This window comes from Rhineura floridana, chromosome 3 (genome assembly GCF_030035675.1).
Source record: "Rhineura floridana isolate rRhiFlo1 chromosome 3, rRhiFlo1.hap2, whole genome shotgun sequence".
NCBI classification, from domain to species: domain Eukaryota; kingdom Metazoa; phylum Chordata; class Lepidosauria; order Squamata; family Rhineuridae; genus Rhineura; species Rhineura floridana.
This window is the reverse complement of record NC_084482.1, coordinates 127,872,829-127,897,605: the sequence shown is the minus strand read 5'-3', so window position 1 is coordinate 127,897,605 and position 24,777 is coordinate 127,872,829. Positions and strand designations below refer to the sequence as shown.

The following is a 24,777-nucleotide window of genomic DNA, read 5'->3' as shown; positions in this document are numbered from 1 at the left end:
GAAGATGGAGAAGTTCCATACTTTCTGCAAAAACAAGATTAGGAGCAGACTGTGGTACAGATCATGAACTGGTAATATCGAAAATTAGAGTATAGCTAAACAACAAAACAATCATAATGCCAAAATACAATTTAAATAACATCCCAAAAGAATATAAAGGTCCAATAAGGAACAGATTTGAGGCCTTAAACTTAGTTGTTAGAGAACCAGAAGAACTATTGAGTGAAGTCAGAGACATTATCAATGAAGAACGCAAAAAGACAATATCTCTAGTTAAAAAGAGAGAAAGGCCTCAATGGATGACTGATGAAATTCTTAAAATGCTTAAAGAAAGAAAGAAAGCAAAGGGAGATAGAAACACAACTATACGTACTAGTACTAGTATGTATAGAAATAGAAGAGGACAACAAAAAGGATAGAACAAGAGCACTGTTCCAAAAGATTAGAGAAACAATGGCCCACAGACGAGAAGTGTTCAATATATATCCCAATTCCAAAGAAAGGGGATTCCAGGGAATGCAGTAATTATCAAATTGTTGCTTTAATATTCTAAGCAAGTAAAGTAATATTCAAGATTATACAACAAAGGCTTTTACCATATATGGAGTGAGAAATGCCAGATGTCCAAGCTGGATTTAGAAAAGGAAAAGGTACCAGTGATCATATCACAAACATACTTTGGATAATGGAATGGACCAAGGAATTTCAGAAGAAAATCGCCCTGTGCTTTATAGATTACAGCAAAGCTTTTGATTGCGTAGATCATGAAAAACTATGGAAAACTTTAAAAGAAATGGGGGAACTATAGCATCAGATTGTCCTGATGCACAACCTATACTCTGAACAAGAGGCTAGAGGACAGAATATGTAAGGACAGAATATGGAGAAACTGATTGGTTCCCAATTGGAAAGGGGTGAGACAGGGGTGTATTTTATCACCCTATTTGTTTAATCTATATGCAGAACATATCATACGGAAAGGGGAATTGGACTAAGATGAAGGAAGTGTGAAAAGTGGAGGGAGAAATATCAATAATTTAAGATATGCAGATGATACCATACTACTAGCAGAAACCAGTAAGGATTTGGAATGAATGCTGATGAGAGTTAAAGAGGAAAGCACAACAGCAGGATTACAGCTGAACGTCAAGAAGACAAAAGTAACGACAACAGAAGATTTATGTAACTTTAAAGTTGACAATGAGGACATTGAACTTGTCAAGGATTATGAATACCTCGGCACAGTCATTAACCAAATTGGAGACAATAGTCAAGAAATTAGAAGAAGGCTAGGACTGGGGAGGGCAGCTGTGAGAGAACTAAAAGTCATCAAATGCAAAGATGTATCACTAACCACTAAAGTCAGGATCATTCAGACCATGGCATTCCTCATTTCTATGTATGGATGTGAAAATTGGACAGTGAAAAAAATGGATAAGAGAAAAATCAACTCATTTGAAATGTAGTGTTGGAGGAGAGGTTTGCAGATATCATGGACTGTGAAAAAGACAAATTTATTTAGTTAGTTAGTTAGTTTAATTTATATACCGCCCTAAGCCCGAAGGCTCTCTGGGCGGTGTACAAAAAGATAAAAACAAGCATAATATATAAATGCAATAAATACAATAAATCAAAAAAAGAAAGCAAACAAGCAATAAACAAATAATTGGGTGTTAGAACAAATTAAACCAGAACTATCATTAGAAGTTAAAAGGATGAAACTGAGGTTTTCATAGTTTGAACACATAATGAGAAGACATGATTCACTAGAAAAAACAATAATGCTGGGAAAAAGAGAAGGGAGTAGAAAGAGAGGAAGACCAAACGAGATGGATTGATTCCATAAAGGAAGCCACAGGCCTGAACTTACAAGATCTGAACAGGGTGGTTCATGACAGATGCTACTGGAGGTCGATGATTCATAGGGTTACCATAAGCTGTAGTCAACTTGAAGGCACATAACAACATTTATCTGCCTGCTGCTAGAGTGTTCTCAGTGTCCGATGCACCTTTTTTCACTCTGATTGGCTCCAATCAGCAGGAAAGGGCAAGGTAGCAAGTTAGAAAACTCTTCTCAGTGGCTAGCACAGTGGCTAACACACTTCCCTTTCATGCTGATTGGCTCATAGGATGCTGCAGACATAGGGATACTGCTGGGGCCTGGCTTCCAAAAAAGTAAGGGATCTAATATCCCCTTGACCTTGGATGGCTACACCTGTGCTTACAGGATTGTAAAAACTACTCCAACATAGTATATGTGAAGTGCTTTAAACAGCTGAAAATGCTATACAAATGTTAAGTAATATTTTTTGTGCTAAAGTGATAAGTTTGAAGCAAATGCATTAAACATTTAACTGGCAGATTGACTTTAAAAATAAACTGGAATCTGTATCAACTAAACATATGAAAAATGCATTGTACTTTGGCCATAATATATAAATATAATATGCTATGCAGTCCATGTGAAGTTAATTTGGATTTGGCTTCTGTAAAGATAAGCCCCCTACAACAGAATGAAGTTTTAAAAACTCTCACTACTACACTGTTAAGCCCATTTCAAAATCTCCCTAATATTATCCATCGATTCACTGTTATGGGTGGTAGGAAATGGCTGTGGCTTTTGCAAGAGACACAGGCAGAGGTTGTAATGGGATTGAAATGAACAAACTGTTCCTCTTGACTTGCCAACCCAGAGCTTGTATGCCACATTCCTAGTCCTCCACCCTCATCTGAGGATTTCAGCACTGAAGCAATGGAGAGGCACTATCGCAAGCTGGCATGCTAATTAAAACATTTAATAATACACCCTCCATAGTCACCCGTCGCTACACACACAAATTGCATTTTATATGTTTTTTATTTACCGTGCCAGTTTTAATTAAATCTGTAATCACTTGCCAGGGAAGGGTGTGGAGGGGGAGGGGCCTGGACTCTTGCTCTTCTTGCTTGACTGGAGGGGCTGGTTTAAGCCTTCCAGGTTAGGCCTACAATGGGGTCCTTTCTGAGGAAATAAGTGCAAGAAGGATGGAAGAAAAGGCAACAACATTCAGGAAGAGAAAAACCAGATATGTGTCTGAATGAGAAAGGAACTGTCAGAAACAAGGTTCTAGAGTGATGTCTCAGGCAAAGGAGGTTATTATTTTGCTGGTAAGATATGTTTTCAGTGAAATAAGATGAGTGGCGATGATGTCTGAGAACAACGTCTCTTAGCATGATAGCATTTAGTGTAAGGGACTTTTTAAAAAAAGGAGTTTCCCAAGAGGCAAATTATAACTGTTTATCATTTTGCCATGGACACTGTCTATGTTGGCAAAAAGCTGGAGTTGCTCCTGTTCCCTTTCCTGCACCAGGACTGGCAGGTGCAGTACCAGCAGGACACCCCAGTGGCACCACAGTTTGATGTGAATGCATTGATGTAAGAACGAGTAGACACCGTGAAAACATTAGGAAAGTACTGGTTGTTATTGTATTGTTATTGAAAGATGTCGCTGTTGCTTTTTAACGATGTTAATAGTTTGTTATTTAACTTTTTGTATACTGTATTGTTCTTTTCTGATGTGTATCTTGTATTTGTGTTTAACTTTTGTGAGCCACCTTGACGGCCTTTTTGGCCAAAAGGCGGCATAGAAATAAACCATAACATAACATTGAATGTGTTTTGTTTTGTTTTGGTGGGGGATGTCAAAATCTCACAAGGCTGTCTCCTACTGCAACTTCGAAAGCTATGGTATCTCGCTACACCACTAGTATTCCCATCCACCATTTTCTAGCTAATGTGTGTCTGCATGTCACACTGTTAGCAACTTGCATGAGTTACAGATGAAATGTACTAATCACATCTGGATAGCATTCCTTGGGCAATTAGAGCTAGGTTTTCCACATCATTTTATTTTCCTTTGACTAGTGGCATTGTGAAATTCTGGCCAAGGTACAAGGGAATTTTATCCAGCACACTCAGAGTTACTGGATTTCACTAGGTACTTTGCTTTCGCTGGGAGTGGACAGAAAGGGTTAAAATTGGACCTTGTTTTGTGCACAGTTACATAAGAACATAAGAAGAGCCTGCTGGATCAGGCCAGTGGCCCATCTAGTCCAGCATCCTGTTCTCACAGTGGCCAACCAGGTGCCTGGGGGAAGCCCGCAAGCAGGACCCGAGCGCAAGAACACTCTCCCCTCCTGAAGCTTCCGGCAACTGGTTTTCAGAAGCATGCTGCCTCTGACTAGGGTGGCAGAGCACAGCCATCATGGCTAGTAGCCATTGATAGCCCTGTCCTCCATGAATTTGTCTAATCTTCTTTTAAAGACATCCAAGCTGGTGGCCATTACTGTATCTTGTGGGAGCAAATTCCATAGTTTAACTGTGCGCTGAGTAAAGAAGTACTTCCTTTTGTCTGTCCTGAATCTTCCAACATTCAGCTTCCTTGAATGCCCACGAGTTCTAGTATTATGAGAGAGGGAGAAAAACTTTTCTCTATCCACTTTCTCAATCCCATACATAATTTTATACACTTCTATCATGTCTCCTCTGACCCGCCTTTTCTCTAAACTAAAAAGCCCCAAATGCTGGAACCTTTCCTCGTAAGGGAGTCGCTCCATCCCCTTGATCATTCTGGTTACCCTCTTCTGAACCTGAACATTTGGGTTCTCTTGAAAGCCTGCCTCTATACATTACTTAACAGTGCCATCCTATACATGTATATTCATATGTAAGCTCCACTGAGTTCAGTGGGACTTATCCCAGGTAAATGTGTTTAGGACTGCAGCCTAAATATGTCACCATCTAGTATGAGTGTCCAGGCTTGCTTAGCTCTTCAATGCTGCCAGAATAGCATTACATACTGACATGACAATGTGCTGATATGCCAAGAGTAAATGTCAATTCCTTGTGTGTTTCTTCCTTTGTTGTGTTATAGTGTGGCATATTAGAAATCCATGTTGCTTTGAGATCTGTCAATAAAGTGTTAATAAATGTAATCTTTCTCATGAAGCCTGCCATTTTATTTCATTATTTTCCCTGTGAAAAACTTACACAAAGTAAGATAGAGAAAGAAATCATACTAAATACATTGATAATACAGGGATGTGTGCATGTTTTTCTAAGAAACAGCTACTGAGATAGTAGCACAATAAACTATGGATCAGAAGGTGCGCCTGTCAGCAAAAGGGTAACAGCCTCTTCCTACTATAATGCATTAATACTTTAAAAATATTCAGAACCAGATCTGAAAGAGAATGGAACTGGTTGTTTAAAGTAAATTCAATGTCAGTATGGGATTCATATCTGAGTCAATAAAAATATATGACGATCATTGTGTGTGTGTTATGTGTCTTCAAGTCGATTATGATTTATGGCGACCCTATGAATCGGTGACCTCCAGTAGCATCTGTGGTAAACCACCCTGTTCAGATCTTGTAAGCTCAGGTCTGTGGCTTCCTTTATGGAATCAATCCATCTCGTTTGGTCTTCCACTTTTTCTACTCCCTTCTGTTTTTCCCAGCTTTATTTCTAGTGAATCATGTCTTCTCATTATGTGTCCAAAGTATGATAAGTTCAGTTTCATCATTTTAGCTTCTAGTGATAGTTCTGGTTTAATTTGTTCTAACTCCCAATTATTTGTCTTTTTCACAGTCCATGGTATCTGCAAAACTCTCCTCCAACACCACATTTCAAATGAGTTGATTTTTCTCTTTTCTACTTTTTTCGCTGTCCAACTTTCACATCCATACATAGAGATCATGGTCTGAATGATCCTGATTCGGTGTTCAGTGAAACATCTTCGTATTTGAGGATCCCTTATAGTTCTCTTGCAGCTGCCCTAGCCTTCTAATTTCTTGACTATTGTCTCCATTTTGGTTAATGACTGCACCAAGGTCTTGATAATCCTTGACAAATCCAATGTCCTCATTGTCAACTTTAAAGTTACATAAATCTTCTGTTGTCATTACTTTCGTCTTCTTGGCGTTCAGCTGTAGTCCTGCTTTTGTGCTTTCCTCTTTAACTTTCATCAGCATTCGTTTCAAACCATTACTGGTTTCTGCTAAGAGTATGGTATTGTCTGCATATCTTAAATTATTGATATTTCTCCCTCCAATTTTCACACCTCCTTCATCTTGGTCCAATCCCGCTTTCCATATGATATGTTCTGCGTACAGATTAAACAAATAGGGTGATAAAACACACCCCTGTCTCACGCCCTTTCCATTGGGGTACCGCTCAGTTTCTCCATATTGACGGTCATTAGGTTATTTTTTAAAAAGTCAGTAAAGACATGATTAATCACATTTCTAAAGCTGTAGAAAAAGAGTGTGATGTTCAATGCACTTCACTTATTTTCTGCCAACCCAGTCCAGACGGTGTTTGGGGCTCTCTCAATCATATAGACCGAACTACGCCCTCCATTGAAATGACTGCAGAAATTATTTGCAGGAGGGGTGAGCTTCTCTGTGTGTATCAGAGCCCTCACAGGAGCAATAAGACATTGCCACCACACCAAGGAAGACTCGTGACACAGAAATGGAATAATGTTATATTTATTAAAATATAACAAATAGTGAAATCTTAGCCAATTTAAACCAAATAACCAGATTCAAACCGCTTCAGGCAGGTGAGGATAAACCTAACTGTGAGGGAGTATTCCCTCCATTCCTCTGTGTATGTCAGTCACCATGGACTGCAACCCACTAGTCAAGGATGTGGGAGAACCAGTCCCTCCTTGCTATTAGAGCCAGGTATGTGGTTCCAACCTCCACAACGTGGCCCTGCCGTACAGGTGTTCACCCCACTGCGCAAGTTGGTCCCACAAGGACACTTGCCAGATCCCCACCAGACCTTCAGCACTGATGGTTCCCTAGCGAGTGCCCTTTACCAAAATGGCTCAGTCTCCTGTTTTTACCCCCTGCTTCCTCACCTGCCCAAATTCCATGCCAGCCAAAGCTAGACAACCTCAACCCCACCGCAAGGCCAATTGAATCAATCCAAGCAGTATGGAGTAGGCAAAACGAAAGGGACTCTGAAATCAGAATGCGCCCCAAAAATTCCTACTCAGTCCCAACTGGCGACTAGCAAAGCCCATACAGATGAGGGAGGGTGGGTGCCACAAGGCGAAAAAGGCAAGTATCAAAGGGAGGAGCGGGCTTTTAAACCCCGCTCGTCCCTTCTTCCTATAGGTTGTCTAACTCCACCTGACTGCACTCACAACCTTTGGGAATATTCCCGAGTCTTCCCTAAGAGTGTGGGGGTGGCGGCAAACATGCCCCCACACTAGGCGGAAATGCCATTACTGAATTAAGACTGTTTATGTTTTGCAGCCAGAACCTTTCAGCTTTCTCCTCATGGAAATCCATATCACCAGATGGATGGAACAATTTCTCCATCAACATAGACTTGGCACCAAAAAGTCTACAATGTCATGGAGAACATTGCCTGATCTACCTTCTGAGCTGCTTTTCACATGAAGTTAGTTGCTATAGTAAAAGCAACCTCTACATGGTGGTTGTTGCATGTTCTGTAGCCCCCATGTTACTGATTATACCACCTGGCCCCTAAAACTAACAAAATGCATTGTTGTAACCAACACATTTGTAATGTTATTTGACAAACAATGTTTGTACATGGGCCAAAAATAGACTTCAGTGTGGAATGTCTGCTAAGACTGTGTGTGCAGCCAAGATGCTCCCTATAACAAGCAGCTGTGTTAAGAAAACATATTGGCTCTGAGCCAAAGCCACAGGTGTATATGTACATGGTCAGCATTGCTCACAATGGCAGATGGAGCTCCCCAAATGTACAAAGCTCATTTTCCTTCCATGGCTTGTACAAGCAAGGCTTTCTCATTGGATCATAGCCATTGTTAACAATAAAGCCCTACTATTCCTTTAAAATGGCTTCAAAGGGACAATAAACACATTTGTAAATCATTCCATGTGAATAGGCTCAGACTGCTCAGAAATGCAAACACATGGAGGGAATAACATCTAACCCATAGATTCACTTGGATATGGTGGCTGAAAATTTTTACCAGATGAACTGTTTTCCAGAAGCATGTCACTTTCTACACTTTTCTGCATCTCCAGGCTGCTCAAGCACTTCCATGTGGATCAAATTATTAATATCTGAACAGTAACAAAAACTTACTGTTTTTGCTAATAAAATAAGAAATGGGAGTCCCTTCTCCCTCCACCATGCATCAACAATTCCCCAAACAGTGTTACACTGGTTTGGGTCTGCATTTCCTTTTTCATTATTTTTCAGCATCTTCCTTGATCTAGATCTGTTCCAGAAAGCCCACATGGCATCTTTTCACCATCTCTAGATATAGGTCAATTGTGGGCATTCCTGGAGAATGCCTATTTGGTGGGCTACTGCTGTACAGGCCTTGGTGATCTCCAGACTAAAGTGTATTTCAATGTGCTCTAGCTGGAGCTATCTTTTAAACCAGGAATGGGGAACCTATAATCCTCCTGATGTTGCTGGACAGCAACTCCCATAATCCCTGACTGTTTGCCATGCTGGTTCAGGATGATGGGGGTTGGAGTCCCCACTCCTATTTTAAAGACTGTCTATTCTCCAGTTTCGTGTTGACATTCTGTGCTATCAAAGCCAATGCACATGGGATCTGTGTGTGAGAGTCATTATGCACATATGCCATCCAAAAGGTCAAATTTATTTATTTATTTATTGCATTTGTATTCCGCCCCATAGCCGAAGCTCTCTGGGCGGTTTACAATTAAAAACAATAAAAACAAATATACAAATTTAAAAACACATTTTTAAAAAGCAATTTAAATCTTGGCCTTGGAATTCCAAAATAAGTGGAAAGATACTTGTATATGATAAATGGGTGAAAAGGGCCTTTGGTAATATTTTGATTTTTAAAGTCTCCTGAATGATTAGGCGTGCATTAGGCATGCAAGTGGATGGGGACAGCCAGCATGATCACCACCACCACCCTTCACAAGCCCATTACAGAGAGGCTGTTGGAGACTTTGGAAAGATTAATATTTTGCTGTCCTTCTTCACTCTATTGCATATAATAATTGAAGGCAATCAATATAAGAAGCATTTTTCTCAGCCCTGGTAATGCAGAACGTTATGCCATGTAATGTGTCATTGATTGACTACAAGGAGGCAAAGGAGGGGGAGAGAAGGTGTGCTAGGAAGACAACGGTGGGCTTAGGGGCTCCACCCCTCTTCAGAGATCTTTGAGCTTATCTATTTTTTTGTCCAATCAGGGGTATTAGGAAGCATCCTGAAGCAATGTACAATGTAATAAAACATAAAAAACAGTTAAAACAATTGCATACAATGTTAAATTTATATTATATTTTTCCAGAACTTATATCGGGCTTGGGCTCCTTATGTGTGCCATATGAACCTGAGGTACTAGTTCACTGTGCAGGCAAATAACAGTCTTGTGCTACCTATTCTTATCTGCTGAAGTTCAAGTGTTCCAAAAACTCATTTAGGCCCAGACTAGATATGGTGCTAAACTTGTCATTAGCAGTCATGTCTTTGTGTTGTTTTTAAATGAATAGCAGAAATCCAGAGAAGCTATTTTCATTGGAAATGGAGCACATGGAGAGGGAAGGTCTAGCCATTTTCCCCATTACCGCAGCCCCAATGATCCCCTCCTCCCCAAGCTGTTATTAGACCCAGAAGGAAGACTCCCATTGGCACCACTTCAGTTTTTAATTTGTGCACCAATCCTGTTTCAAGTGGCATTCACACACCACAGCAGCTTGGTGGTCTACAAACATTGCACATGAAGAATATAATGCACGAGTTAAGAACCCTTTAAATGAGGTGCTGCACCACTTGAAACCTAAATAGATGAGTACTTTTTGCTCACCCCATAACTTGCAGATAAATCCGCATTAGAAAGCGAAGGAAAGAGAAGTGCTCTGTGTGTGTGCTCGTGCATGTATTGCATGCCTGAATAAACTTGAATTAAACAGTAATTATTTTAAGAGTAGTGCCAATAAGAAGAAATGTGCTTATGGAGTTATTTAAATTGTAAGGATTTCCTTTATTTATTTGTAGGAATTTTGAAAGTGCATGAGATTGCAATGGCTGTGAACCTAACATTAACAGGTTTATCATCAAATCTTGCCTATGAGGCAAAACACTACAGTCATTAGGGGAAATGAGGCACAAAAGGCCACTAATATTTGACAGCACAGCAAAAGATATGTTAAGGCTCATTTCAGAGATTCTGAACACCTACAGAAGCTTGCTATTATGGATGCTCTATAGGCTTGAGGCAAAATTCACCAGGCAGTTACACAGGACCTCTCACAACTCCCAAGTTCCCAAAAGAGTATGTCTCTCAAGTGTCTCTTTAAAAGAAAAGAAAACAAACATCCTCAGATATGACTATTTTACTGCATTAGTTTTCAAAGAGAAATCAGGCGTGATTTATTTGGATGGGCAAGTGATATACCTGCTCCTCCTTCCCCAGAAACAGAAATTCAGATAAGTGAGAGTTGTGTCTATAAGATTAAAAGAATACTGTCAGATACTGGGATCTGTATGACTAGAGTTTCTCATTATTCAGTTACAGGTAGGATGCAAGGTCAAGGGAGGAGTTGATCCTTTTTTCCTTTAAGGTTCCCAATATGTGGCAACTGAGATTCCCTGGGCATTCTGATTTTACCTGCCCATTGAGATTCCCTCAACTTTAGTTCTAATCAGCTTATGTCTCCCCCCCCAAAAAAAATTGGTCCTTTGCTCTAGTTCATCTTCGCTTACACCTGGGCTCCGAATGCCTGCTTAGCTCTTTGGCTTTAGTAATTGTGTAGCTGATAAGGGAAAAGGATCATCTTAACCCAGCCCACATTCTGGCATCTGACTTGCACTTGGCTGTGACAGCCACGTTTTTGACAGGCATTGCACTGTATTATGGGAGGACCTTCCACAACTCAGCAGATTTGGAGATATATATTCAAAGGTTCAGATAAGAAGGCTTCTACTTTATCATTTTTATTATCTTCCTATATCTATATTTTTCTTAGGCTGCCATCACACAGCTAGACAACAGCCATCCATGGTGGCAGGCAAGCTAGGCACGGTGAGAGAAGAGTGGGCCAGCAGAGGGAGAGCAGGGGGGCAGGCAACCATGGTGGGTGACTGGGGTGAGCAAGCAAGGTGATGACATGGGGGCCAACAAGCAAGGCTGTCAGGGCAATGCTGCCATGCTGTGACTGAGGTGGCAGCAGCTTGGCAAATCATGGAGAAACACTCTGGACAGGCCGAGACAGCTGTTCCTGTGTGACTCACTTTGGCCAGCCACCTCATCAGGAGAAGCTCTAAAGGGAGGGCCGAGGCTTGGCCAGATCTAAGGAGAGGGAACGTTTGGCAAGCTCTGGAGGAGGATTGGCAGAGGTGGGGTAGGCATTCCTGGGTTTAGGTACTGGGGATGGCACATGAAAACAACAATCCCTTGAAATTTGTCAGAATTGTTGTGGTAGTAAGAATGAAGTCAGAATAAAACAATAGAATTTAATTTTTTTAAAAAACTGGTGTGTGATTCATCTGTCTGTAACAATCCTTATGGGTTTGATCAAAGGATAGTAAGGATAACAAAGTTCAATTGAGGAGAGACTGCTGCAGAAATAATTTCTGGAAAGAGCTAAATATATACCAGGGATCATACATCGTTTCTCAAAGGACATGATGCAATGACACGTCCTTCACTTCAGTAGTATTTGACTAACAGAGAACCAAAGAAACAATTTCACACAGGCACTTCATATGATGTCCTATAAAAAGGATATTCACCAAATCCAGGGTTCTGTGCATGCTCTGATGCAGGCTCCCAACTTATGTGCAATGAGAATGTGTCTGCAGAGCTGCCCCCCAAAACACACACATACTTTGAAGTAAGGGAGGAATCCATTGTGCACAAAGGCTAAGCCCTCCAAGTGTCAGCTCTCAAAGAAGCAGATAGGATTGATGCCATCCACTACATGAGATGCTTTCAACCTCATGCACTCAAACTCCTGCAGCAAACAAGATTTTGGCTGTGTGAAAGAATCACATTGGACAATTGCCACCCTCTCTATAAATACATCCTCTGGGCAGTATTGACATTTGAAACTGACTGGCCCTAAGAGTATTTTCATTATTCACTGTGATCCTGACTGCTCTTGTTTTATTTGGGAGCTGCATTATTGTTGATTTAGTTCCACCAAAAGTCTGTGAGGTCAGTGTCTTTTAGATGAACTCTCTCACACCATCTGCTGTAGTAATAAAAACATTAAGGATCTGCAGCTCAACCCACCAGAGGAAGGATATTTGGATGGAGGTTGCTTGCCATCTATTCAGAATTCCAAAAATGTCTGCTTGCTTTGTCGGTGCAGTGTCCCATTTGATACCCAGCTAAAGAAATTATAAGAACCTCATTTTTGCTGCCTTGTTCTGAATCCAAGTTACGCAGGACAGTGCCTATTAATCAGCCAGCCAACAAATCAATGTAGATTACTTCATGCTGGGTCAGCCAAAGTGGGGTTTATCTTGACTTTGAAAAACTTTGAGCATTTATTTATATAAATATTATGCTTTTCAGCCCGATATGCATTCCCAAAGTGGCTCCTAAACAACATAATAGAATATTAAAAGTAAAATCAATTTAAAACAATCCACTAACTCAGTAAAAACAAGAGCAATCATAATAAACAAACTGGGAATCAGACAAAATCAAAGGTACATTTAAATAATTGTTCTGATGGTTGGGAGGGAAGGAGTTAAATGAGCCTTCTGGGAGAGGGAGGTATTATACATCGCTGGTGCTCTGCAGTGGCTCAGAGTGTGAGCTGTGAGAGCCACTGCCAAACAATAAAGCCTTGTTCTGAGTTGGACAATGTGGCATGCTTGCCCAAGTTCATGTGTCACCACATTAGAGTTCTGGAGATTAACTCTTTGGCATTGGTTTGTGTTATTTTAACATTCTGGCATGGTTGTTAGCTTTGTGAAATCCCTCCTGAGTCATGGTCCAGCACTGAGGAAAGAGAAGGTCAAATCCATTCCCCCTTCTATATGCAACTGTGCATGCAGAGGGATACCTTGACCATCTCAGAAATGCACATTCATAATAATGGATACAGCTGCTGGAAAAGCAACAGGGCAGGACTTATACAGATGAGGACATCTTAGGAAATCAGGCCAGAGTTCACAAACAATAAACCCCAGCATTCCCCTATAGGAGTTGCATCAGGAAGCAGAAAATAAGTTATTTTTTTTCTGTGCTGTGAGCATATCCAAAGGTCTAGTATGAAAAGAGCTATTAGTATGGGCTGACAAAGTCATAGCATAGTCTTATGTTTATCATCTTGGCCATGACTCTAGGAATTTCTAGGGAATGATGTGATGCTTCTCTGTGATATGTTGGGCCCATCTCTGAGCCTGCCTATATGCCCAATTTCTTGGCTGTGAAATGCCAAGAACTCAGCTGCCATACTCTTTATGCAACCTGTCAGGTGTACTTCCTGACTATTCTTAGAAAGCTCTGAAACCCTCTGCAGTAGAAGGACTATGTGTGATCTTTGAAGAATGAGTACGAGAGGTTGACTAGAATGATGATGAGCTGTGGGTCTCACACCTCTTTTTCATCTTGCCAGCCTGTGCTCAAAAACCACTTCCACCCACACACCCAACTTAGATCTGACTGCATCTTTCTAGGAATTTCTCCACTTGAATCTCTCCCCCTTGAGGGCTGTTAATAGAGGTGGAAGGGGGGAGAGAGGTTTATTTTTTAAAAAAGAATGAAAGAAATAACAGGCTGGCAGCGACAAGTAACCAAGTGCTTGTTCTTCTGCACATTCCTTAAGTCCCGGTCCCAGCTGATTAATCACAGAGTCAGGCTGCTCTGAGCTTATCACTTTCCTTAATAGCTGAATAATTTAAAACCTCTATTTGCTAGCGTCTTAATTGCTTTAGCATTAGACACGAGGGCCACCATGAATGCAGAGTGGAACCAACCGCAGTAGGGTCTTTCCCACCCCCCATGTCATTCAGTGTCTCTGGAACTGGCTTAGAGGGGAGAAACTAGGACATGGTTCCTGAAGGGGATGCAGGCAGTTTATTTCCCATCTGCTGCAGGTGGCCAGGGGCACAAATGCACTTCATGGCGTGCTGACTATTATTCTTCAGAAAGCTTTGATATTCTTCAAGCCTGGAATAAAGTTTTCATCTAATCGGGGGGGGGGGTTGCATATGGATCTTTTGAGTGGCTTGGCATGAGCAGAGTACAACAGTACATGTTAAGGGAGAGCCCAAAGTTGATCTTCACATCTCAGCAGTAAGACTAAGTTGATATTCATGATACATGAGGAATTCATCTTCCCGTGTTCACTTACCTGTGCCTGTCACATGCTGTAAAAGAAGACAATGCCTCTGCCACTGATGTAATTATATAAACACTACTAGGACTACATTATCTCCATTATGAAAAACAAATTAACAAAATATCACTACTATCAACTTAGATTTTCTAGAACCCTAGCGCTTTATTTTGATTTTTTTTCTTGTGATATTTATTGATTCTGATGTGACAGATGATAGCATGATTGACACCACCTGTGACCCATTAAAACCAATAGCCATTAGTACCAGAGTACACACACAGATGCAAAAGGAGAGTCCAGATTTGTACAATGCACACAATAGGAACATGGAATGTGAGAAGCACCGAACAAAAGTAAGTTAGAAATTGTCAAGCAAGAAATGGAATGCATCGACATTACAATACTTGGCAGGAGTGAATTAAAATGGACAGGAATGGGACATTTTCAGTCAGGCAACTACAAAATATTTTATGCAGGAAATGAGAAATTAAGAAGAAGGGGTTGCTTTAATAGTGAGAAATGATGTAGCAAAAGCAATTAGGAGCTACAACGCAAGGTCTGAGCGAGTTATATCAATGAGATTAAACGGGAAACCTATAAACATAACCATCTTCCAAGTCTACGCTCCAATGGCAAACGCAGAAGAAGAGGAATTAGAGACATTTTACGCAGAAGTACAGGAAGAAATGGATCACACACCAAAACAAGACGTGCTGATAATCATGGGGACTGGAATGCAAAAGTAGGGAACAGAGAAAAACTAGGAATTGTGGGGAAATGGGGCTTAGGAGACAGAAATGAAGCAGCAGATAGACATCAAATTCTGTGAAGCCAATAATGTGTTTCTTGTGAACACATTTTTTGAGCAACCAAAAAGACGATTGTACACGTGGACATCACCAAATGGTCAATATAGGAATCAAATTGATTATATAATTGGCAGCAGAAGATGGAGAAGTTCCATACTTTCTGCAAAAAGAAGACCAGGAGCAGACTGCGGTACAGATAATGAACTGGTCATATAAAAAATCAGAGTAAAGCTAAAGAAGAAGAACAAAACAATCATAATGCCAAAGTACAATTTAAATAACATCCCAGAAGAATATAAAGATCAAATAAGGAACAGGTTTGAGGCTTTAAACTTGACAGAGAACCAGAAGAACTATGGAGTGAAGTCAGAGACATTATCAGGGAAGAATGCAAAACGACAATACCTCTAGTTAAAAAGAGAGAAACACCTCAAAGGGTGACTGATGAAACTCTTAAAATGTTTAAAGAGAGAAGGACAGCAAAAGCAAAAGGAGATAGAAACACAGAACTCTAAATGCAACAATACAGCAACTAGTACACAGGGACAAAGAGACCTATTACAATAGTTACTGTATAGAAATAGAAGAGGACAACAAAAAGGGAAGAACAAGAGCCCTGTTCCAAAAGATTAGAGAAATGAAAGGGAAATTTAAACCAAGAGTAGGGATGTTGAATAATCAACGGGAACACACTGACTGACCGAGATGAAATAAAAGGAAGATGGAAGCAATACACTGAAGAACTCTATAAAAGAGATGCCAGGATGACAGATTCATTCATGGAAGAACTGTATGGTGAAGAACCAGAAATTTTAGAATGCGAGGTGAAAGCTGCTCTTAAAATACTTGGAAGAAACAAATCACCAGGAACAGATGGCATACCAATAGAGTTGCTACAAGCTACTGAGACTGAATCTGTCCAAATTTTGACAAAAATCTGTAAAGAAATATGGAAAACTAGACAATGGCCCACAGACTGGAAGCATTCAATATACATCCCAATCCCAAAGAAAGGGGATCCCAGGGAATGCAGTAATTATCGAACTATTGCCTTAATATCCCATGCAAGTAAAGTAATGCTCAAGATTCTACAAAAAAGGCTCTTATCATATATGGAGCGAGAAATCCGTAGCTCCATCAGGGGGACTATGTGGAAAGAGGTTCAGCATCACTGTGGCTAGATAGTTTCATGGAAGTGTTTTGTACTTTTTAAAAAAAATGACAGAGAAGGATTACATCTACCCTTTCGTGTCCAAATTCTAAGCACACTCATCTTGTTCTCTTTTCTGTCTCTTGCAGCTACTGTAATCCTCAATGAGCTGAACTGGACTGAAGCCCTGGAGGATGTATTTGTTGAAAACAGAAAAGAAGACCCATCTCTGCTGTGGCAGGTCTTTGGGAGTGCCACAGGTGTAACTCGCTTCTACCCAGGTTTGTGCCATTCTACAGTGAAAGAGCAGGAAACCTTATTATACAGCCACAATAGTGGCTGTATACTATAGTCAGCATGGATTTTTCACATTCCACAATGTTAAATTGAAAATACCCCCATGCCATGCTGATGCTTCCCATAAGCTCATTTTAAAACAAAACCTTACAAAACTTATAATCCTGAACTCAGAAACACTTGCTTAACAACCCCCTAAATCTTCATGGCGATACACAAAACAGTCAAAGAGAATCAAGAGTTCACAGTGTAAAAAGAGAGAGAGCAAAACCAGACCCCTTTGGGGGCTTTCTTTCACTTTAGACAGTCATGGCTTACCCCAAAGAATCCTGAGAAGTGTAGTTTGTGAAGGGTGCTGAGAGGAGACTCCTATTCCCCTGACAGAGCACTAGTGGCCAGAGTGGTTCAACAGCCGCTCTGATTGTAGCTCTGTGAGGGAACAGAGCATCACTAAGTAATTCTCAGCACCCTTCACTAACTACACTTCCCATGATTCTTTGGGAGAAGCCATGACTGTCTAAAGTGAAATAAAGGTCTGGTATGGATGTGGCCAAGGACAGCTTTGGTTTAAATTTGGGTGGGAGACTACGTGTGCCTGCTGTAGAATAAAAAGGTGGGGGAAACCCTGAAGAAGAATGATACTGTTCACAATGTTTTCCTTTTGGAAAGGAAAGGGGCTTCCCTTCTGCCCAGTGCCCACCCACCCAATCTCCTCCCCTCCCTTTTCCCTCTTCCCATTCCTGCCCTCCTCTTTCCCTCCCGCCCCCACAGGTCAGTTTCACCTATCCTCAGCATGATTGCACGGGAGTAAATCCCACTGAACTCAAAAAGCATGCAAATGATCAAACCTGCCCTCCTCCTCCTCCTCCTCCCTCCTATACCCTCCTTCTTGCCCCTTCTCATCCCTTCCTTCACCCCTCCCTTCCCATGCCCCATCCCCTTCCCATCCCCTCCTCCTCCTTCCCCTACCCTCCGCCCTCTCTATCCCCCTCTCCATGGTCAGTTTTATCTATCCTAAGCATGATTGCACAGGAGTAAATTCCATTGAACTCAATAAGCATGCAAATGATCAAGCCTGCCCTCCCTCCCTTTTGCCCCTTCCCTCCCCCTCCCTTCACCCCTCCCCCTCCCAATCCCCTACTTCCCCCTCCCCCTCCTCCTCCCCCATGGTCAGTATGCTAGCCATGATTGCACAGGAGTAAATCCCACTGAACTCAATAAGCATGCAAATGATCAGACCTGGCTTTCCTCTCCTTCCCCTCTCCTCTCCCTTCCTCCTCCCTTTTTCCTCCCCTCTTCCTTTTTTCTCTTCCCCTGCCTACTCCAGACCTACTTCCCCATGGTCAGTTTTACCTATCCTAAGCATGATTGCATGGGAGTAAATCCCACTGAACTCAATAAACATGCAAATGATCAAACCTGCCTCCTGCCCCCTCCTCCCCCTCCTGCCTTCTCCCATTCCCCTCTTCCCCTCCCCATCCTGTGTGGAGCAAATCCCATTGAACTCAATAAACATACAAATGATCAATCCATTTTGAGCAAACTTGTACAGGATCTCATTTATTATCTCCCAGATTAAAATGCAGAAAAATTCACTAATAGGCAAAAAACCTTGTGGTTTAAGAACATACCTATGGCCAACAAATATTTCTATCAAACTTTTAAAAGCAGGGAAATTGGGCAGCTACAGTGAATGCACCGGGCAGCAGAAGACCTGACCTCCTCTCTGAGATATTGGACTGCCCTACAAATTTGTCAATATGCAAACACAATTTGGATTGGTGTTTCACAGTCCAATCCACTTCCTGTATAGCTTGGAAGAATTTGGTAACGTGCCTCTGAGCATATGGTGAGTGGTGGCAACACCTGCAATCAGCCCAAATAACAGAAACAAGACATGTGCTGTGCTGGTCTTGTTTTAGCAGGGAGGAAGCAACAATATATAAAAAAAGTTGATATCATTCAAATAGTCACTTAAAATATGTTTGATTTACTTTGCAATTTTAGAGAAATTTCCTGTAGTAAATCATTTTCTTTTTCTTCTGTTTCTGTGAACATGTGAAGTACAGCAACACTTTGCAACACTAAAACAAAAAAAGCTCCAAAAACAATTGTAGAATAATGGCACTGACTATTCTGCAGAATAGTTTCCAATGGGCATGAGGAGTGTCTCAGTTTGCACAAGATAAAACAGTGGGAGGTGAAATATATTCTAGCAAAATTCTAGGTGTGCTCTGCCCACATAAGAACATAAGAAGAGCCTGCTGGATCAGGCCAGTGACCCATCTAGCCCAGCATCCTGTTCTCACAGTGGCCAACCAGGTGCCTGTCCACTACAACCCCGAGGTCTCTCTCCTGGTCGGTCACCGCCAGTTCAGACCCCATGAGCGTATATGTGAAGTTAAGATTTTTTGCTCCAATATGCATAATTTTATACCTGTTTATATTGAATTGCATTTGCCATTTTTCCGCCCACTTGCTCAGTTTGGAGAGATCTTTTTGGAGCTCTTTGCAATCCCTTTTTGTTTTAACAACCTTGAACAATTTAGTATTGTCAGCAAACTTGGCCACTTCACTGCTCACTCCTAATTCTAGGTCATTAATGAACAAGTTGAAAAGTACAGGTCCCAATACCGATCCTTGAGGGGCTCCACTTTCTACAGCCCTCCATTGGGAGAACTGTCCGTTTATTCCTGTTCTCTGCTTTCTGCTTCTTAACCAATTCCTTATCCACAAGAGGACCTCTCCTCTTATTCCATGACTGCTAAGCTTCCTCAGAAGTCTTTGGTGAGGTACCTTGTCAAACACTTTTTGAAAGTCTAAGTACACTATGTCCACTGGATCACCCCTATCTATATGCTTGTTGACACTCTCAAAGAATTCTAATAGGTTACTGAGACAGGACTTTCCCTTGCAGAAGCCATGCTGGCTCTGCTTCAGCAAGGCTTGTTCTTCTATGTGCTTAGTTAATCTAGCTTTAATAATACTTTCTACCAGTTTTCCAGGGACAGAAGTTAAGCTAACTGGCCTGTAATTTCCGGGATCCCCCCTGGATCCCTTTTTGAAGATTAGCGTTACATTTGCCACTTTCCAATCCCCAGGCATGGAGGAGGACCCGAGGGACAAGTTACATATTTTAGTTAGCAGATCAGCAATTTCACATTTGAGTTCTTTGAGAACTCTCAGGTGGATGCCATCCTGGCCCGGTGATTTGTCAGTTTTTATATTGTCTATTAAGCCTAGAACTTCCTCTCTCGTTACCACTATTTGTCTCAGTTCCTCAGAATCCCCTCCTGCAAATGTTAGTTCAGGTTCAGGGATCTGCCCTATATCTTCCACTGTGAAGACAGATGCAAAGAATTCATTTAGCTTCTCTGCAATCTCTTTATCGTTCTTTAGTACACCTTTGACTCCCTTATCATCCAAGGGTCCAATCGCCTCCCTAGATGGTCTCCTGCTTTGAATGTATTTATAAAAAAAATTGTTGTTGGTTTTTATGTTCTTAGCAATGTGCTCCTCAAATTCTTTTTTAGCATCCCTTATTGTCTTCTTGCATTTCTTTTGCCAGGGTTTGTGTTCATTTTTATTTTCTTCATTCGGACAAGACTTCCATTTTCTGAAGGAAGACTTTTTGCCTCTAAGAGCTTCCTTGACTTTGCTCGTTAACCATGCTGGCATCTTCTTGGCCCTGGCGGTACCTTTTGTGATCTGCGGTATGCACTCCAGTTGAGCTTCTAATATAGTGTTTTTAAACAACTTCCAAGCATTTTCAAGTGATGTGACCCTCTGGACTTTGTTTTTCAGCTTTCTTTTTACCAATCTCCTCATTTTTGTGAAGTTTCCTCTTTTGAAGTCAAATGTGACCGTGTTGGATTTTCTTGGCAATTGGCCATTTACATGTATGTTTAATTTAATAGCACTATGGTCACTGCTCCCAATCGGTTCGACAACACTTACATCTCGCACCAGGTCCCGGTCCCCACTGAGGATTAAGTCCAGGGTTGCCATCCCTCTGGTTGGTTCCATGACCAACTGGTCTAGGGAATAGTCATTTAGAATATCTAGAAATTTTGCTTCTTTGTCGTGACTGGAACACATATGCGGCCAGTCTATGTCCTAGTAGTTGAAGTCACCCATTACTACCACATTTCCTGGTTTGGATGCTTCCTCAATTTCATATCTCATCTCCAGGTCTCCCTGAGCATTTTGATCAGGGGGACGATAGATCATTCCCAGTATTAAATCCCTCCTAGGGCATGGTATCACCACCCACAACGATTCTGTGGAGGAGTCTGCCTCTTTTGGGGTTTCGAGCTTGCTGGATTCAATGCCTTCTTTCACGTATAGAGCGACACTGCCACCTATACGTCCTTCCCTGTCCTTCCGATATAGTTTATATCCAGGGATAACCGTATCCCACTGGTTTTCTCCATTCCACCAGGTCTCCGTTATGCTCACTATATCAATGCTCTTCTCTAAGACCAAGCACTCCAGTTCTCCCATCTTGGTTCGGAGGCTCCTAGCATTAGCGTACAGGCACTTGTAAGCAGTGTCTCTCTTCAAGTGTCTTTGGCACTTTTGGTTTGGCCTGTAGTAATTTTGCCCTTCTGAATTGATATCCTGTGCCCCTGCTCTCACAATGCCTACTTCTAGGCCTACCCCTTTTAAAATGTCATCATTTCTTTGGTCTTTATCCCAGGGGGGAGGTTTATTCCAAACCAGACCTTCCTTAGCTCCTGTCGGGTTTCCCCCCTCAGTCAGTTTAAAAGCTACTTTGCTACCTTTTTAATTTTAAGTGCCAGCAGTCTGGTTCCATTCTGGTTCAAGTGGAGCCCGTCCCTTTTGTACAGGCCCAGCTTGTCCCAAAATGTTCCCCAGTGCCTAACAAATCCAAACCCCTCCTCCCGACACCATTGTCACATCCACGCATTGAGACTACAAAGCTGTGCCTGGCTGGCTGGTCCTGGGCGTGGAACTGGTAGCATTTCAGAGAAAGCCACCTTGGAGGTTCTGGCATTCAGCATCCTACCTAGCAACCTAAATTTTGCTTCCAGGACCTCACGGCTGCATTTCCCCATATCACTGGTGCCAACGTGCACCGCGACCACTGACTCCTCCCCAGCACTGTCTACCAAACTATCTAAACGATGGGTGATATCCGCAACCTTCGCACCAGGCAGGCAAATCACCTTGCAGTCTACATGCCCATCACACACACCACTGTCTATGTTCCTAATGATCGAATCACCCACTATAAGGATCCCTCCACCACCTGGAGATATATCCTCAGCACAAGAGGATAGCTGCTCATCCCCCAAGGAATGGGTCCCTTCTAAGGGATCGTTTTCCTCTTCCTCGTCTGGATGCTCTCCTTCCCCGAGACCATCGTTCTCCATGATAGCAGAACAGCTATCATCCTTGGAGTGGGACACAGCTATAATGTCCCTGAAGGCCTCATCCACACACCTCTCTGCCTCTTTCAGCTTTTCCAGGTCCGCCACCTTGGCCTCAAGGAAATGAAGTCGTTCCAGGAGAGCCACGAGCTCATTGCACCGAGAGCACACCCACAACTTCTGTCCAACAGGCAGATAGTCATACATGCTGCAGGCAGTACAAAACACTGGAAAGCCCCCACACCCCTGCTGGCTTCTTTCCTGCATAGTTTTGTTTGAGGTTTATTACGTTAATGGGTTGGGACTGCGGTTTAGCTGAGGTCAGGTAACAGACGGGCAGAGTGGGGGGCCCTGGCCTCCTCACCCTGCTGCTGAACTTGCTCTGCTCCTTAACTCGCCTTGACACTTCGTCAGCTGGGGGCTCCCTCTAGCTCCTTGTGGAGTAGTTTAAGCATAGCAGGCTGAAAACATGCATCTTGAGCAGGCCAAGTTTGTTTTTTCCAACAGCTACAGTCATTGCTTAAGTAGCAACACATTGTAATCAGTCTGATTTTACATCAAACTGCAGTTTCAGATTGAACTGTTAATGCACCCAAAATAGAAATAAAGCATAACCTCCAGTTTGAAACACAAAATGCTGTCTTCACCATCATATGACATTGACGAATGAAAAAGCTTTGAAAATAATAAAAATAAATTTGACACATTTCTAAAATGAATAGTGAGAGAAATATAATTTTCTAGGTTAGATTCTCTGTAGAAACAGTAGTAACACAGAAAAGAAGCAAAGTAAGAAGAACACCAACATACAAAAATGTAATTCATCTTTGGAGATGGCAGGTGTTGCCGCCACTCACCATATTCTCAGAGGCACGTTACCCAATTCTTCCAAGCTACACAGGAAGTGGATTGGACTGTGAAAGACCAATCCAAATTCTGTTTGCATTTTGACAGATTTGTAGGGCAGTACAATGTCTCAGAGAGGAGGTTTCCCCTGGTGCATTCACTGTAACTGCCCAATTTCCCTGCTTTTTAAAGTTTGATAGAAATATTTGTTGGCTATAGGTACGTTCTTAAATTAAAGGTCCTAAAAAGTTTTGACTATTAGTGAACACACAACACCATAATTAAACAGTTATGATTAAGGGTGGAAGATATGTCTGGTTTTGTGGGAATAGTAGCACAATTCCCTACCACTTCTTTGATCCTGATCACCCCTCCAGAACATTTTTTCCTCCAGAAGAGCTTTTAAAAGGAGCCATTGGGGTAATTTCACATGTCTCCATTATATATTCCATTTGGCCAAGACCAGTTTGTTCTGAGGATCTGATGAACCCTGATCTAGAATGATATTCAGTATATCTCATTGTGGTAAATCATTCTAACTCAGCCTATGAGAATACTGCTATGGGCTTCAGAAGAAGGAAAAGTATGTGTGCGCGTGTGTGTGTGTGTGCGCGCAGGAGCAAGGATTCAGTGAGGTGCAAAGGCCCACTGTTGAATATGTTTACAGTTAAATTGTGAAACCAAACCTCATGAAAATTTGGCACAGTACTGGTTTATTTTTAATAGCGTTACTTTTGATTCTTTATATCTTATAATTACTGTGTAAGCAACACAAGTAGAAGTAATTTTGGAGAGAGGAGGAAGCAAAGAGATGTATATGACTGAAAAACAATTACCTGCTTTGGAATTCACAAGGATTTTCAAAGCAAACAGCAGCGTTTTTTTAAAAAAATCTAGAACTGAGATTTTAAATTTAAAAATTAATTTGTAGATTTGTGCTGTGGGCATGCATAATTAATATGTAGGCCCATTCAACTGGTTATAACAATAGTCACTCAGGGTCTAGGTTTTGTGCCCTAGCAAACAACTGCATCTGCACCTCCCCCCAATAGTATCCCTACTAATTTATCCTCACTGGTTGCCTGATAACACACTTTGCATAAGCAATAATCGTGCCATTTACCTGTGGTAAGAGGGCCTCCATAGGCACCCTTTGCTCCCTTCCCTCCCCACTGCTTGTACTTCCCTTTATCAACATGAGCTGTGCCACCAAATGTGGCATTGTCTTTATTGTCTCTTTTAATTGCAGCCACTCCTTGGAGGATGCCCAATAAGATTGACTTGTATGATGTCCGACGAAGGCCTTGGTAAGTAGAAAGTAAAAAAGCCACACTGGGGCAGGTAGGCACTAGTTTGTATACTACAAGAAAAACAGCACACCTCAACGTCAGAATTGCCAACAGTGGGCCAACATTTAAAATGTAGAGTTAAGGCCAGTGCTACTATACAGGTATGTACTTCCTTATTACAGTTGCACCTGTCCTTCCATCTTTTCTCTAGTACTAGCTTATCTTTAACGGTGCTTAGCTGTAGCAATATAATAGCATCATTTACCTTCCTATAGATCCTAGATCAAGCTGCATGTTGTCCTAAGTCTTATCCAAATGATCAGCCAGTTGATATCCTCAGGATCAATCCAAAACATTTTTCTGCTCGAAGCAAAGGAAAAAATGATGTATGTGCCCCCCCTCACATCCCCTGTACAGAAGCCGACAAGGCTGACAGTTGAATCTTTCTTCAGCACTGGCAATGGGATGCACCTAAGGGCAGCAGGCAAGCTTAGGGAGCACAGGGCAGGTCGCATGGTACACATAGCTCTATCCTCCAACATCTCATTGTCACTCGCTCCAGTGAGTGCCTCAGGGAGAGAGAGTCTGCCTGGCCCCCGCTTGCTGCCATCTTTTACAAATGCTGAAATGTAACAGCAGTGCCAGCATGAGTC

The 24,777-nt window shown here is 41.7% G+C and overlaps 1 protein-coding gene across 2 annotated transcripts in view; it reads left to right on the top strand.

The window, feature by feature from the left end:
- CACNA2D2 (calcium voltage-gated channel auxiliary subunit alpha2delta 2) overlaps positions 1 to 24,777 on the top strand; it is a 1,044,533-nt gene that overhangs the window by 824,483 nt on the left and 195,273 nt on the right. For both annotated transcript variants that reach the window (XR_009761453.1, XM_061617858.1), the window contains exons 7-8: positions 16,449 to 16,580; positions 24,085 to 24,142. Coding sequence is in view for 1 of the 2 variants with exons in the window: in XM_061617858.1 (XP_061473842.1) it covers positions 16,449 to 16,580; positions 24,085 to 24,142 (190 nt within the window). In the remaining variant the exon portion in view is untranslated. The remainder of the gene's footprint in view (positions 1 to 16,448; positions 16,581 to 24,084; positions 24,143 to 24,777) is intronic.